This window comes from Bombus fervidus, chromosome 6, assembly GCF_041682495.2.
Source record: "Bombus fervidus isolate BK054 chromosome 6, iyBomFerv1, whole genome shotgun sequence".
Lineage (NCBI taxonomy): Eukaryota > Metazoa > Arthropoda > Insecta > Hymenoptera > Apidae > Bombus > Bombus fervidus.
Window position 1 is genome coordinate 12,660,665 of NC_091522.1, and position 17,170 is coordinate 12,677,834.

Below are 17,170 nucleotides of genomic sequence, written 5' to 3' on the forward strand. Positions count from 1 at the left end.
CTACGCTTCGGCTGCGCGTGCGGTGCTAAGAATAACGTTTGGCCCAGTACAACTCGTGGCGCCGGAGGAACACGTTCTCGCCGGCACATTTTAAAATAGCCCGCGCGAACGTGCCCCCGAATACCGTAATTTGGAAAAAATGTTTGCCAGTCACCCGTTGCCGGAAATGGCGATCCGTGTCCTCCCTCACAGCGATAAGAATCGCGTCTTATAATTCTTACGATGCTTTTGCCACAACGTTTCCTTTGTAATGGCAATTACGTAACTTGCCTAATTTACACTAGAGCAACACGCTGTTATCGAACAAGGATATCTCTGTATGTATGAGTTTCCTCGCGCGTGAAAATATTATATTCGATTTGCCAGAGGGGCATGGCTAACCGTAAAAATCGGCCAGGTGAAAGATCGCGTGCGATTATCCTATTCGCGAACTTTTATCCCCGCGGTGCATTGTATGTAGGATCGTGCACAGAGCCGTGTATCGCGAGGCACATGTGTACCTGACACCTGTTGGCTCAGGAAACAACTGCACCTGGAAAACGAGATGTCAGTCGCGAAAGACGTTACGCCACGTATAAATTACGATCGCCTCGTCGTGTTCACCCTTTTACGAGGTCGTCCCCCGTAACGTTCGCTCTTGTTCGTTACGTCATCGAGACGCCCGTTCGATGGCGTTGCAAGGACCGCTTCCTTTATGCGTGAAAAATCGCAAATCGTTTCGGAGGTCACGTTCGTCGTTCTCAAAAAAAAACGGCTCGTTTTCTGGCTTGAAAAAGACGCGAGAAGAGAAGGTGCGACAGTGGGTAGTAAAAGATTCTTTGAATCTCAGTCCTCTCGCGCGGGAACTTTCGAACACACTTTTATGCCAGCCATATTTCTGTTGCTACGAGCGCGTCAGTTCGTAACTGTACTTCGCCGTGAGGAAATGCCTTTTTTGCGTGACAAACAGCCCCCTTAAAATTGAAGATATCGGTGGGTGATGCATTTACGAGACGAGACGTAACGCGAAAGTGAACGTCGTCCGTGATCCGGTAGTTTCAGTTAGCGTCGGACATCTCGTTACAATGCTCGGATGTTGTTGTTCGCAGAATATGGGCATCAAGGATGATTTCCACCAGAAGACCATTTTAGCCTGCATCGAGGAGCTCTGTCATGCTACGTCTGCAAGCGCCACGTTGTCAGAGGCAGCCGTCGCGGCTACGCCGAACTCGTCCGCCGGTACCGTGGTCAACGAGGCGATCACCGGTGGTAGCGGCTCCGTAGCCACCGGCAATTCGCCGCACACCCTCATGCCTCAGAGCTTTAGCGTATTGGAGAAGTGCGATAAGTGCCATAAATACCTGAGGGGCCTGCTGCACCAAGGCTTTCTCTGTCTGGGTACGTGTGAAGCATCGATACACATCGATGGCCTGATAATCTATATCGAGATAGCGTTTCTTAAACCTTTCCTTTTTTCTCCTCTTGCTTTTTTTTTACTTCACCGCGATTGCGCTTAGTTGGAGCTATCGCGTATCGTGGGATGGTCGGCGAATCAGTATCTATCGAGGTTTCGAGACATCGAGGCGCTGCGCTGACACAAAGATTTGTCCATTAAAGTTTTGGGATTTAATCGTGTTTTCCATCGTCTGGCCTACTTATATCGTAATCGTGTTATTTTTCTTATGCGATAGATTGCGGTCTGGTAGCTCACAGGACTTGTACAGCAACGGGTTTACCCTCCAACTGCATACCAGTCGACTCGGAAAATCGTAGCCATAGATTTACTCCAGGTAAGTGGCGTGTACAGAGAGCGTGATCGCGCGTACGTTGTGTACAACGCACGCATACGCGTGTGCCAGCTTCCAGTTTCGTAATGTGACATTGGTACGGCTTGGTCGTAACACGCCCATTACTTCTTCGTTACGTTAATGGACGGAACACGGAAACAATTTAAAAATTCAGATGTCTTTTAGTTGACTATCCCGGATTGCATCAGAAACGTGTTCGCTGACGCTGGAACTGCTTTGCAATCGCGCGCCGGAGTCGATTATGAAGTTTGTAGCAAGGACATACGATGTGGCGCATTACTTGTCGTTCTAATATCTGAATAACTAAATATTCATGCGTCTTTCGATTGAAATCGCTGGTGACCAGGTTACGAGAGGGGAGAAAATGTTATTTCATCGGTCGCGCTTTTTCCTCTTTGCTCTTTTCTTTTCCTCGAATTTGACCGCGAGAAAGAGAGAGAGAGAGAGCATCATCGTCGCTTTCATACCGAGTTCGACGCCTACGGACGATGAAAGTTGACGGACACGTGGTTCGTCTACGCGCGTTTACGCATTCGCGAGAAGGTAGACGGTTTTCCGAGAAATTCCGTGGCTACTCTCGGAATCGTCATCGAGCACGAGCGGACGGCCACATGATAGATAAAACCGAGCGAGCGGCATGACTGGGTACGGGTACGTATCGGTATCGTCCTCCGAACTTCACGCGCTCTCTTGGGCTTGTAAATGCGTGTCGGTTGTCCAACCAAGAAGGAGTGGTAATGGTAGTTTCATTAAGTTGTCGGTCGCGTCGCGCGTTGTCCACGCGATGCGCAACTACTATATATGGAGAGTGGCAGGGAATCGCGAAAGGCGCCAGTGGTCAGAGCCGCGGGACGAAGTCTCCGCGTGGTCGCATTATTTATGAAATTCACACGCGCAAAGTGCGATATATGAACGCGGTTGTTTCGTTAGAAACTGGTCATGCTTGCAAGAGTTCGAGCGCCGAGAGAAAGAGAGAGAGAGAGAGAGAGAGAGAGATAGAGAGGTTGCACGGCGTTTTATCGAAGGAGGAACGTGGAAGAATCGCGAGCGGCCGGGCCTGACAATAAAAGCATTTCCACGTACTGCTCGTAAAATTGGAACGTCCTCGTTTCGAATTCTATGGCGCCGGTCGCGCGTTCCCTGGTATGCTCGCTGATACGCTCGCCGTTCGCCGATATTGCAGCTTTCCTTCGGGGACCCCGTGACCAGTCAACCGATTGTCCAGGCCCGGTCGAACAACCGTGACGAATATCGAATTTCCGTATTGACCTCCATCCAACGACGCGCCACCTTCGATTCCGATACCTTATATACAGTGAATATCGTCGCATGCCTTTTAATTCCAACTTTTCTCTGCCGTCTCTCTCGCCTCGAGCCTGCAGAGAGAAAGATAGGCTACTCGTGAAGAAACAAAATGTCGCTAACGCGGTCGTAAAAATAAATTTGTTTCTCCTTCCCCTCCTACCTCTCCTGTGTGAAATTCTCTCGGTCTTCTCCTCCTCCTCTGTCTCATCCTCCTTCACCTTCTTTTCCTCCCTCTCCCTCCTCCACTATCTCTCCCACTCCTTCCTCTCTCTCTCTCCCTCCCTACCGCCCCCTCTCCTCTCTGCCGTTTCGTCTCTCTTTCTCTATTTCTTGGTCTCCTTCTTATAATGCATGCGTACACGCCTTTGATTGTACAAGTGGTGTATGCGGTATCGACGATAAGTCGCTTCGAGTCGCGCGGCTCGTTCGAAAATACGATCGTGGCCGAGCTTTGAGTCGCATTCTCGCGCAGATAAGGAATCAGAATATAACCATCGAATAGAATAGAGATCTGGTCGATCGCGTATCGAGACTGGAAAGGCTAGGGCACACCGAAATGGTGATCGAAGGACGCGTAGAATCTGGTACCTGGCTATTAGCCTTTTCGACCACGCAGAAAATAGTTGGTGGAATGTTTCGGCGAAACAACAACGAGGTTACGTAATTCCAGAAACGTACACGCATACGTTCCCCTTTGACCCGATTATTTTCATCCGATCGTACCGAATGGAAGAAAAAGCGAGAATCGGAGTCACCGCTTCCTTGAAACGCGCGTTCCCTCGCCATCAGCTCTCCCCGGCTTCTTTACGATTTTACGTGTCTCTCGTCTCTGGTCGTCTGGAATGCGTCTGTGAGATGTCAGGAATTTTTTCTTACCAGCATGTCCATAAAAACGGACGAATCTCTTGCAGATGTCGGCAAACTCGCGGCTCCCTCGCGAAGCAAACGCTCTTTCTCCTCCCTCGCCGGTATTTCCAACTTCGCTGCGAGCGTTCCCCGCCACGTATAATAATTTATACGACCAATTAATTTAGCTCCGCGATTATTTCCCCTGTCGTGGGTGGGTGGGTTAACGACTCGGACGGTGTACCTCTTCCACGTGCACCTGTTTCCACTTTTTTCTTTTCGTTCCTCTTCTCTTTGACACGCGCGTTACTCCGATTCGCATCGCTTTCGAGTCCCGCGAAATCCTTCCGGCATCGTTCTCATTCTCCTCCTCGTATTCGTCCATGTTCTCGTTCTCGTTGTCCGCATCATTGTCCACATCATTGCCCACGTCGACGTCGTTCATTTCCAGAACTATCGCCGGATAGAGACGATCGTGTGCGATACTCGTATCGTTTACAGTCAAGGAGGTCACGCGACCGTTTAGCTAACGCACAAACCAGAGATATCGCGTATGTATCGAACAAATGAAAGTTTTATTATCGGCCGCTGGTTGAAAAATTCTCACGCGCGCATACAGAGGCTCGCGCGGAGGAAGCGACCAAGTTTCTTAGACTTAGAGGCCGCGGTAATAAATAGAACAGTGAAAGGTAGAGCTTCGTGGTTCTTTTTTTTTCCTCTTTCTCTTTTTTCCTTTTTCATTTGAACGTCGCCAGGGTACGATTTGATGCTGATAGATCGTATGGGCGTACAATTTTTTAAATACCCTGTTGCTATGCCCGGCTGTTCGGTAAAGGACGAACTCGAGACGGTGAAAAGTAACCTTTTTTGTTCTCGTTACTGGAAACGGTATCGATTCTCGTTCAACGCGGTCTGCAACTAGGAATTTATCGTTTACAGTATTCGGTCTTGGCCTGTGTTCGCAATTCGACATCTCCTCGCGTTCGGCACCGCTGTTGGTGGAACGATGCACTAGTGTCTTGGAGGAGAAGGCATTCGAGGACAGCACGCTGGATCTGTACAAAGTCTACCACAGTAGTCCTCCCAACGAGCAAACTTTGGAACTGCGGCAAAAATTAAACGAAGGTAAATTCTGTTTATTTTCAGTTCTCATTGCGGGATTATGTTGATTCCGAGATGTTTGCGTGTCAATATCGTTGATGTTCGAATAGTCACGTTCGTCATTGATTTTTCAGATGTGTGTAACGCTGATCTAAGTTCGTATAGTGCTCAATGCGTAGCGAGCGTATTGAAAAAATTCCTACGAGAGTTGCCAGATCCTGTGATTCCTGTACAGTTTTACGACAGATTTATAGAAGCATCCAGTGAGTATCGTAAGCGGGCATCAAAGTAATAACGCTTTATTTAAATCATGGATCGTGCAGGTCACGTCTGTCTATTCCTTCTTCTACTATACAGATACGAAAAACGACGAGCAGTGTGCAGCACGTCTGGGACAGCTCGTTTCAGAACTTCCAGATCATCACCGTAGTACTTTGTTTCACTTGATGGCTCATTTCTGTCGTATCTGTCAATTACAACACGGAAGGGGTTACACGGAACCTCCCACAATCCTTATACAAGTGCTGTGTCATATTTTCGTTAGACCTCCTTGGGAACGGATCGTGTAAGCGCGCTTAAGATTTACGTAATCGCTTTGACATATTCTCTGGTCAAATTCATTAATAACCGGTCGTTCGTTTTGCAGACAAATAGTACATAATATCGAGGCGCATATACGAATAGTGGAGGTGTTGTTGTTGCATGGTGATTGGAACGAGAGACTGCCTCAATTTGCGAGCCCACCCCAGTTACCACCGCGAAAAGTTTCGAGGCCGCAGTTTCCAGTTTTAGATCCGTTCTCCGTTCTCGACGAGGATAATTCGATGGACCGAACGGTGTCAGTCTCGGAAAGCAAGGAGTCTCAGCAGCAACCCCACAGGTAAACGACCGTTTATTTTTACGCACCCTATACAATCGTTGTATTTCTGGTTACTATAGTTCGCTATATGTTTTGTTTCGGGAAGGCCACGCACGCTTCAGGAGGCTGAATGGTATTGGGGAGATATCACGAGGGACGAGGTGAACGAGAAGATGATTGATTCGCCGGATGGCACTTTCCTAGTACGCGATGCGTCTTCGAAGGGTGGGGAATACACATTGACGTTGCGTAAAGGTGGGACCAACAAGCTTATCAAGATTTGTCAACGGAACGGAAAATATGGCTTCTCGGAGCCGTATAACTTTCATTCGGTTATCGAGCTGGTGGATCATTACAGGAATTGTTCTCTGACGCAGTATAATTCCACGCTGGACATTAAACTGTTGTACCCTATATCCCGGTTTCAACAGGTAATTTTTGCAGAAATTTTATTGCGTTTGATAGTGACAGTTTTAGTATAAATTTAGTTCCTAATACGAATTAAACGAGTCTTTTGTTTCGATTAGGACGATGAAATTGCAAGTACAACGGACATGGCGAACGTTGCACAGAAATATGTCGAACTTGATAAAGAGATAACCGACGCGTTGAAAGAGTATAGGGAACTTTCGGAATTGTACAATAGAACGTCTTTCGAGGTCCAGTTGAAACGGCAAGCGTTAGAAGCTTTTTCAGAGGCTATCAAAATGTTCGAGGATCAAATGAAATTGCAAGAGAAATTTCAGAAAGAAGCTCAGCCGCATGAAATATCAACGTGAGTTTTTGTTAATAGTTACGTTCCCACGCACTTCCGGTCGTGTATGCAAATTTGCCGACTATGTTTATAGATTAACTGATAATGCCGAGTTGTTAAAACGAAGACTGAAATCCTTAGAAGATAGCAGAGAGCAGTTGGACTGCAATTTGAAGGAACAGATCGCCTACAATAGAACTCTGGAAAGAGAAATGCACAAATTGAAACCTGAGCTATTGCAACTCGTACGTCAAAGGGATAAACATCTAATGTACGTATACTGATCTTTCGACTTGTTACGTGTCCATTTAGAATTACGGTTTAATATTGTTTTATTATCGCGTTACAGATGGTTGAAAAAGAACGGTATGAAACAGAATAAAATAAGCCAACTCGTGCTAAATCATTCCTTGTCGAATCCTTTGTTGGGTGACTTGGCGTACGGAGATCTTCAAGAAGTGGATCTTGAAGTTCATTCCGACGAAACGACTTGGCTATATCTCGAATGTTCTCGGTCCGACGCCGATCGGATACTCGCTGAGAGACCAGATGGTACTTTCCTTATTCGAACATCAAGAACAGGACAATACGCACTTTCCATCATGTATGTATATTAATCATTTCTTTTTTTGAATTTCTTTTTATCAACGTTGGCGACATAGACAGATTGCGATCGATTTTTTTATTCGTTGCAGGTGTAACGGTACAGTGAATCATTGCATAATATATGGTACCGAACGTGGTTTTGGATTCGCTGAACCGTACAACATCCACAAGAGCTTGAAACATTTGGTGCTACATTACGCACAGAATTCCCTGGAGGAACACAATGAGAGTCTTAACACGACTCTGGCTTATCCAGCTTTTGCCTCGCCCGCCGCATTGTCGCAGTTGCAGGCTCAACAAATGCAGTTACAGATGAAAATGCACACGCAAAACCAATTACAGCTAACACGTCCCCTCGAAAATCAACATTACATGACGCACACGTAATGCTGGTGTGTCGATCAATAGAATTACAGAATTAATTACGATGTACGTGTGCATGAATGTTTCCGTGATCAGCGTCGAGGTGTGATTTAGAAATTGGAAATTAACGAGGCGATGACAAATGGTTTTTCGAGGAGGGCCCTGTGAAATTTCTATTCGTTTTAATCGGTACGGTGGTATTATCTAGGGGAAAACAAGACGCGACAATTGATCGTTCCATTTTTATAGGTCGGAGGTAAACGCTTCCTTAAACAAAGTACAGTGGTATCGATAACGAAGGGAGAAACATTGGTAGCGGTAGCAACTCTCAGAAGCTATAGTTTATAATATAATTATATACGTATGTTACCGTGGCGCAGCAAATAATTGTTTCGGTCTACAGGACCACACTGCATAGATTTTACAATTTTCTCGGGGTCTACAGACCTTTTTGACAGATCTTATCGATGATCGACTGAAAAAATTTACTTGAGCGCGTTTGCGAGACCCTGAGTACGGAAATGATCTTTTGTTGTCAGTTTGTATCTTCGATATAGGGAGAATCGTTTGGGTGTTGGAACGTGATACGTTGCATTTTTCAAGATGCACTTATTCGATCGAATACGTCAGAGTAACAGAGGCATATATCTAGTCTTACAGGCAATTTGATGGAAGAAACAAATACGATTGAGCAGAACGAAACATAAGTCTGACCACGCTCAAACTACTCGCAGTTTCGATTGGTAATCAGGGTAGTTGCATTTCGTAAAAATTTGATACTAATCTAAGGTTGATGGACGCATCCGTTCTTCTCGGGGCTAACGGATAAACACAACACATTTCGTAGACCGCTGTACTTCTGACTTCTTCGATAACTTTTTGTGAATATTTCCCAGACCTCCGTTTGTGTGACGCGCGGTACGCGATACGCGCGGGCATCGTTTATTGTGAATGTGATTCACGAAGTTTAAGATCTACAACAGTGATATTAGAGTATATAATTAGAACGCGTCGCATAGAACATATAACTGAGCCTTTTCGATGCTTACGGAATGTTTTTGGTAGTGATATACTAAAGTAGCATCAATCACGGTTGAACAACTGGACGACGAGGCTGGTTTCGGACAATTCGATCCACGCTACTTCCGATCGATTTTCGATTTAAAACGTGCCCGCCCGCGTTGCTTACGAACTTCATTACAACGAAAAAGAAAAAAGAAAAAAAAAAAAAAAACAAAAACAAAGTTTTTCACGGATGCGCGGGAACTTTTTTATATATATATATGTTAGATTTCAAGTGCTGTGCCAGATCTGTATAGGCTACTACGCGTGTCGAAACAAGTGTGCGTGCTAAGGGAGAGTGTGTGTGTGTGTATGTGTGTGTGTGTGAGAGAGAGAGAGAGAGAGCGAGTGGGAGAGAGAGAAAGGGAAATCATTTTTCGAAAAGTTAAACATATTGTCTGTGATTTCGGATTGCCGAGAAAGAATATATATATATATGTATATGTATATGTATATACATATATACATATATATGTATATATTATATTGTGTCTATAATTTTCCAATTGATTTTTACAATTCGCTTTTCTTCTCTATCACTACTTGTTTTTTCCCTTTAAGGTTTACGAAGCGTGTGATCGTTGGTTTAATACGCGCGTCGATTTCGACGAATATAGGTAGAATTATATTGCGACGGAATGTGCAAAAGCTAATCGTGATTTTATTAATTGTAATTTTTTCTTACGTTCGGTACTTCTTTTCTGTGCGCCGTGTCGAGAGTCTTACGAGTCTCGTCGCGCTCTTTTCTCTATTCGACTCGATGTATTTCAGGCCCTGAAACGGCACGAGACGTCGTTTTCATTCGATTTTATCCGTATTCCCATTGCACCGAATACCGGTAAAATCTATGCACGCAGAACGCGACGTTCTCGTAAACGTGTGGAACAGGGTCGATCTGTTTCTCGTTTTAAATATCAAAGCTCATTGTACTCTTTGAATGATCTCAAAAGGTAACGGTAGTCTCGTTGGTTGGCACGGCAACGAGAAGAGTCACAGTTGAACCGGTCGCGATTGAATCGATACTCGAGAAATTTTACGTATTACATTGCGGTCCGTAATCGTAAAAGTGTATCGAGGGCGATCCACGCGAACAATGGTTTCACGACTTGTAGCGGTCACTTGAGTCGAAAACGACGATTCTTCCTGTTCTCGTTTCATCCCGCGTGATTCTCGCTACCGCATAGTCAAAAGAAAACTGAACCGATATAATGTAATGGATCGATGGACGAGCGAGAAACGATCTCGAGCTTGAAAGAGTTGAAAGCAGCGACGAGCTTCAATTTTTTTTTTTCTCTTTTCTTTTTTCTTTTCTTGGTCGTTCGTTTGTTCGGTATAGGATGATGAATTTCGAGGATTGGCAAGAAAGGTGGACAGAGACGCAAGCGACAAAAGGGGGGAAAACAGACTGTTAAAGAAGGGAAAGGCTCGTTGCTCATCCTAAAAGCTTCGAATTACGTAGATTTAGGTAGCTTAGGTTTTTTATACGAGAAAAACAAATTAAGTGCCCTGGCGCTGATAGGCTCATATATTGTAGATTCCGTGATCGTCCAATCGCGTACAGGTGCAGTATTCGATCGTTGTTCAATCGCAACGTCACCGGGTCGCCCGCTTCTTGAACGTTTCGATTATTCAAGTCATTGAACGTTTTGCTTTCGGAAGTCGATAGTTCCCTTTGCATTTTAATCCGCTTATCGTTCGACGTGTTTCATCGATTCTAACATAGGTCTTTATCTTTATCATTCCGCACGACTGTGAAAGATAGAAAGAGAACACAAAGAGAAGAAACTCGGAGACAGCGTTTATACCGTCGATAGGAAGAAGGAAGAGCTACGATAGAATCGACAGCGGAATTAAACATGTAATTATAATTTCAAATGGCCGATTAGAATGGTAAAGAAAGCCACGACTTGCCGCGAATAATTAATGACAGCGAAGCAGACGGAAACGTGCGATCCGATGACGGGAAGCGTAGCTTTTACGTGGTATAACCAGCTGTAACGGCGACGAGTTCGAGATCCGCGTTGAACATTCACTGGAATATCGGATTCGTCGAATCCTCGTTGAAATTTTCAAATAGAAATAAAAGATACGCGCGTAGAGAGAGATCATCGAAACCCACGACCATTACCGCTCCTTTTGTAGTTGGTTCTCGAGTTTGGGAGACCACAAACTGGCTGCTTGTTCCAACGGGATCCATCGGGTTTCTCGCGACTCGCTCTCGTCGTCCTTTCTCAGGAGCAGGAGTAACGCAATCTACACGAGTTAAAAGTACACGACTACACACACGCGACCATCGTACATTATCAAACACATATAAACACACGTAAACAAAGTGCGCGCAAATGCATGCCCTTGTGCGCGAAATACAAACAGTGAGTTAGATATAAAGAAGAATAAAAAAAAAAAAACATAAAAAAGAAAAAAAGATACGAGATACATTCGTTGGCGAAAGAGTATATGTCGTGGAAGTACGATGAAAAAGAGGAGAATGATTTGAGAAAAATGGAAAAAAATATATGAACATATATATATTATATATATTATATATCTATATATTTTTACTTACTTTGAAAACAAACCTTTAATTGATTATTTATAATATATTCGTGCGTATGTTGTATACATATGTGTATATACATATATTATATCGTAGCATCGTGGTGTACCATTCGAAGGTACGTAAACCTTGACGATCGCGTTTTCCACGAGAAAAGACGCGTATCGTGGAACGCGAGATCCGCAAGGCTCGTGCGTTTTCGAATATCGTCGATGAAAGGCAACGTGCACGCGTGCACACGCACGTTCAATAATTTTTCCAGGGAGAGACCAGGCCTCATTTTTGTAATAACGTCCGCGTTTGTCTGTGACAAGCGCCGACAATTAATAAGCGCGACCGAACACACAAGACGTTTCTATTTTTAAGGCCGAGCGAAATTCGCTTTGGCATCGCTCGATCGGAACGTGATCGCGAACGGCTGCGCAACATCGACTGGAATCGTTTCAATTTTCACGCGCTCATATTCGAAAAACGTTATTGGCCTGTCTTGACCGGTCCTTTCTTTCTTTCATCGTGTGCACGCGTTTACGTCGATAGATTGGATCGCAGGCGGTTTATTTGGAGCATCGATGGAGGCGAATAAGATTAAGAAAGAACGCGAGATGCTCGCGCGCAAGTGAAACCAAGGTCGGGGTAAATTAAGTGCAACAAATACTCTGTGTATAGAACGAACATGGAACGAACTGGTAATCGGAGAAAATTAAAATATTCAATGGTTATCGTAGTGGCGAGGGAATTTACCGTGGCAACGGAAGGAAATTATGTTTGCGACTATGAACGAAACAGGACGAGACCGAATCATTCCAAGTATTTGTCGTTCGGACTTGATTTACCTCGATCGTATTTAATCCACTGTACGGAGTGGGCTATATCCGATCTATCCGAGTCGATTTTTCACGTAGACTCGATGACGATCGACCGCGAGACGTTGATCTCTCGCGGTATCCTTTTGTATTTTTCGAAAAGGGGACGAGTCCTCGTTTGAGATTTTATGGCATAATAAAAAGAGAGAGTCAGGCAACGTCGATTGTCCGATACAAAACACGTGTCACATCACGATGTACATAGAAATATATCCGAGCTATGGTGGTGAGGCTCTTTTATATATATATATATATATATCTATATATATATATAAACAAACAAATACTAATAATAAAAGAAAAAAGGGAAGAAAAAAAGAAGGAGAAGAGAATGATTTGGAAATTAACGTGGACTTCTCGGCGGGACCGATCCAACAGTTTCTTTCGCGAGCCGAAACTTTAGCGAACGCTCGACCATTTCCACGACGGTGTTACCTTCACAACACTTGTTCGGTCCGATGATCCTTGGAACGATCGATATCCTTTTTTACATTTGTGCCAGCGTGCCGACCGTCGTGCCTCGTCGAGTCGACGAGTCAATTTCGGGGAACCAAAAGAAATTCGAAGATACGAGGAGAACTACAGAGAAATCGGATCGACTGGACGAGGCACCGTGATTTTTGTCGGCGATTCAACGGGTGCTCGCTGGATCGAAACGAGATCGATGGTTGAAAAAGGGGATGAGAATCGTTGGATGGTTTAGCGATTGAAGAATCGAGGAAAGAGAGAATTTTAAGGGGGCGAAAAAAGGTTAGGGAGAGAAAAGAAAAGAATGATACGCGATGAGAGAAGATAACGTGTAAAGTTGCCTTAGTTTTTCTACAAGTTGAACAGGTGCGATATGTGAGCGAGAGCGAGCGAGCGAGCGAGCGAGCGAGAGAGAGAGAGAGAGAGAGAGAGCATGCAAGAAAGAGAAAGTAGAAAGGTCGAGGAACAGAGAGGGACGAGATATTTCGTACGGTGCGAATCGTCGATCAACGAGAATATATTGTACGACGGCAAAAGAAAAGATAAGAGTGACAAGAGATGATCGATCTAGTGAGACGTTCTGGTGTGCTCGTCACAAAATGAAGAGCCTTACAACATAAAGAAAGAAATTTTCTGCGAAACATTGATAATCAAATCGTATCGATAACACTTATCATAATCGAAACCCTAATTTCTAATACATAAATAGCGATTCCTGTAATAGTATGCGAGCGCCGATTTTTCCTGACATTTGGAAAACTCATATAGAGGATACGACGAACAGTTTCTCTGGACGTTCGTCGACACTCTTTTTCTAATATTTGCAGCAATATATATAAATAATATATTACTCTGGCGGTTTAGCTATGGGCAAAACTCTCAGGTTCCAGTTACTAACGAGATATTTAAACTACCTAACGAACTATTGTACACGGAGAAAACGAGTAATTTAAGCGTTACGATACGTCCTTTTATCGAGTAAACCGATGAAACATGGATTCGATTCCTCTCTTTTGTCAATGCTAACGATTTAAGTAGAAACAAACAGGCCGATAGGAAATAGAAACTAGTGGAAAGAATGAAGGATCGCCGTAGACCAATATATTGTTACCCTAGGCATAACGAATTAATTGTAAATTGTAAAATCGGAGTATCTCTTGACGCCTCTGCTCCAGAAATGGCTGAGATCGGGGAAACAAGACGATTCCAAGAGTAAGTGCGAGAGTCTGTCGAGAAAAGCGTGTGTATGCTTGAGAAGATGCGAGAAGTTAAAGAGCGAGAATGTTGAAGATCACGCAAGAATGTCGTGTAACGATCTTCGCAATTTACCTAAAATTACTGAAGAAAAGAGGTGGGAGGAGAATTCGTTGATCGCGTTACCTATCAAGGGCAACTATCTTCGTCTGATATGCTCGAACAAATTCACAGAATTGGGCGTTATTTTCTAACGAATTTTTCATTTGAAGTTCAAACGAAACCGAAGATGACCGTGTGTATAAATCGAAGTTGATTCACCGGTAAGCGTGGCTGCTCACTTATCAAAGTGTTGCGAATATGCGCGACGTAAAAACGTATTCTTGGCGCGTGATGGATCGTCGAGGAATTCGCGTACGCTCTCGAGGACAACGTTCGCCGAATAAAATATTGTCCAACTCTGATCTCTTGCCAGTTAAGTAAAAGCACGATACATCCCAATTGGGGGGATATCTCGACCGTCTATAATATACAATACGCGTTCGAACCGCGAGAGCACGGTTTCGAGGCGATTTCGCTCCTATCGATCGTCTGTGTTGAAATAAAGCGTGTGTGTGTGTGTGTGTGTGTTTGAGAGAGAGAGCGAGAGAGAGAGAGAGAGATCGGTCGCACGCGAAACCGTCTTAAAATCGTGTTCGACCGTCGACAGATTTCGTGTACGTCCATTTGGATCCTTGCCAGTCTTTTTCTTTCTTCGTTTTCCGTGGCCGGGTATCGTGTGAGACGCAAATGTGTCGGTGGACATCGGGGCGTCTGTATGCAAGTGAAAAAGCACGATCGTGTGGTGGTTGCGCTGCAAGGCGATAATCGCTGATCATTAAACGAATCGGTTCAGCGAATGGATTCTATTTCGCGGATATGCGAGAGAGAGAGAGAGAGAGAGAGAGAGAGAGAGAGAGAGAGAGAGAGAGAGAGAGAGAGAGAGAGAGAGAGAAAGAAAGAGAGAGAGAGAGGGAGGGGAGGGGAGGGAAGAGATTGGAGTGAGAAAAAATCGAGAGGGGTGGGTTTCGGATACCTGGGGCTTATGGGATGGGGATTACACGGGGAGGGTGTTACAAAAGAAGGCAGAGAAGAAGTTATCGATATACAATTATTACGTTATTAACGAATGTATGCTGTCCCACTGTGATAAAACTTTTTGTTTTTGCATGTAAAATATACTATTATTGTCATAAGTATATGAGACGATGGAAAAGAACAAAAGGAAAAAAAAAAGTGAAATATTATAAAAACGGTGCATGTATATAGATATATGCGCCGAGGCATGCGCGATCTTAGAACGATCTATGTATGTGTACTTATATATCTATATATGTGCAGGCACACAGACACGAAGACACCTACACAGACACATGTAACACAACAAGAGCATCATACATATATTGTGATTGAGTGTGCACGCAGTAAAAGTGTATACTACTACAAAGAATACAAATTTTAATTACCGGACCGACCTGTCTTCATGCGCTTGCGATCGATGGTCGGAGCGAGGGTGGACGGGTGGCGGGATCGTTCGTCGTTCGACGATTTGGTGCAATCCGAGCGGGCGCCAGCGCGTTTTACAAATTTGCAAAAATTTTCCAGCGATTCGAATGCTCTCGCGTTCCAAGGGCCGAGATACGATTTGCATTTTTTTCTTTTTTTTCCTATTCGAACTACGGATCGGGAGAACAGCTTGCGATGGTATTCTGTCGAAATTGCGATTGGTATATAACGGCTCGATTATTTCGATGTCGTCTCCAGTTGGAGACTGATCGAGGAAACGAACGATTTAGATGGTCGACGAAATTCTCCGCGAATATATCTCGTTTGTTTTTCGAACAACAACGCGTATAAATATATTCGGTTTTAATGGGGCACGTGGAATTTAACGGATTCTGTCGAAGTGCATGAAAACTGGTGGTACAATGAATGTTTACTCGCTTTTTCGCGCAACGGTCATCCTCATATTGTACCGTTTATTTGGTAGTTCTACCATGTAAAACCATTTATATTTGCATATGATTAATATGTTTTACTTATAACACTCTGTTGTTCCATGTTATTTCGCAATTCAACTCGTCACCAAATCTATTCCTTTCCACAGATCCGAGACATCCGACGAGTAACGATCCTCCCAGTAACAGTCCTTCGGAAATTGCCAGGCAACGAATCACGAGGCTCGTAAAGTACAGAATGTCAAAATATCAATCTAGATACGAGGAAATCGTTGTCCGTCGCGTTGCATACCGATTCGATCCGACGTTGTTTCAGATACGAGCTAACGGGAGAAATTAACACGCGAGCAGAGTTGCAAGAAATTACCAAGTCGAATCCGAGTGGGAGAGTTATTAACGGCGGCGAAATTACGAATTCGAAAGAAATCGTGAGAATCGCGTGCCTTAGTTCGAAAGACGTACCTGCCTAACATCGTTGCGAGGATAGAGATCGGTGGTGGCGACGGCGGCGGTTGGTGATCGTACGATGGCCGTGGCGATGGTGTAGGTGGCAGAGGCAATGGTAGTGGAGAATCTAGCTGCTCGTGTCGGTGTATCTAACGCGACGAAACAACGTTCCGATTGGCAGTGTGCATCGCGTAGCGAGCTTGCGCGCCGCATTGCACGGCTGCAGTCGAGTCATTATGCAGGTACTGGCTGTCACTTCTACTCACTGTAACCGCAGACCGACGTTGACTATCGTCGAGTTCTCTATGCATCCGACCCCTCGACGGTTTCGTCGCCCGATACAGCGGCACACCGCTGAATATATTACAGCTCGTTTAAACCTGATTTCTAATGCACCCTCCAAGTATCACTGCGTCGACACTGATTCACGGAATCCCCTTCCGTTCCTTGGTTACAGTCGTACGAGAGCGCACGTTCGCTTTTGCTTTTCTTTTCGCTCTTTCTACGGAGTCGGCTTTATAGCACAAGTTTACATCGGGTATACGACGCAAGAGTGCAGTTAGTATCTAGAAATACAAACCTTACGCTTCAGAGAGGGAGACATCGACTGTGATTAGAGGGTAAAATAAATGGCAGTTCGATCGCGAGCAGGGAATTACAGCACACTGCACCCTGTTCTTCGCGACTGGATCATTCCGATGGTTGGATCGCGATACCTTTGCGTGATACCGGTGCACGCGGGTCTCAGTGTTCGGTTGGCACGCGACTAACTTCGCGTTTTAATCAGAGGCGTCGCGTCGCTTTAGAACCGCGGTAATAATCGTCGGCATGCGGAAGAATAACGTAGAATCGAACAGAATTCGAGCCTCGTTTCGAAAAATGGAGCGAAAGATTGCCGCGCTTCCGTTCACGACGTCCACTAAAATTTATCGCCGCGAAATTTACGATCGTTCCGATTGCA

At 44.7% G+C, this 17,170-nt stretch overlaps 1 protein-coding gene across 6 annotated transcripts in view; it reads left to right on the forward strand.

The window, feature by feature from the left end:
* Positions 1 to 14,717, forward strand: part of Pi3k21b (phosphatidylinositol 3-kinase regulatory subunit alpha) — a 34,669-nt gene extending 19,952 nt beyond the window's left edge. For 5 of the 6 annotated variants that reach the window (XM_072005906.1, XM_072005907.1, XM_072005905.1 and 2 more), the window contains 11 exons: positions 1,089 to 1,377; positions 1,671 to 1,769; positions 4,878 to 5,063; positions 5,174 to 5,302; positions 5,397 to 5,604; positions 5,686 to 5,919; positions 6,005 to 6,329; positions 6,426 to 6,673; positions 6,747 to 6,923; positions 7,002 to 7,256; positions 7,348 to 14,717. In XM_072005906.1, coding sequence (XP_071862007.1) covers positions 1,089 to 1,377; positions 1,671 to 1,769; positions 4,878 to 5,063; positions 5,174 to 5,302; positions 5,397 to 5,604; positions 5,686 to 5,919; positions 6,005 to 6,329; positions 6,426 to 6,673; positions 6,747 to 6,923; positions 7,002 to 7,256; positions 7,348 to 7,645 — 2,448 coding nt within the window. In that variant the 3' untranslated portion in view covers positions 7,646 to 14,717. The remainder of the gene's footprint in view (positions 1 to 1,088; positions 1,378 to 1,670; positions 1,770 to 4,877; positions 5,064 to 5,173; positions 5,303 to 5,396; positions 5,605 to 5,685; positions 5,920 to 6,004; positions 6,330 to 6,425; positions 6,674 to 6,746; positions 6,924 to 7,001; positions 7,257 to 7,347) is intronic. The other variant, XR_011800128.1, reaches the window with a different exon arrangement.
* Positions 14,718 to 17,170: the final 2,453 nt, after the last annotated feature.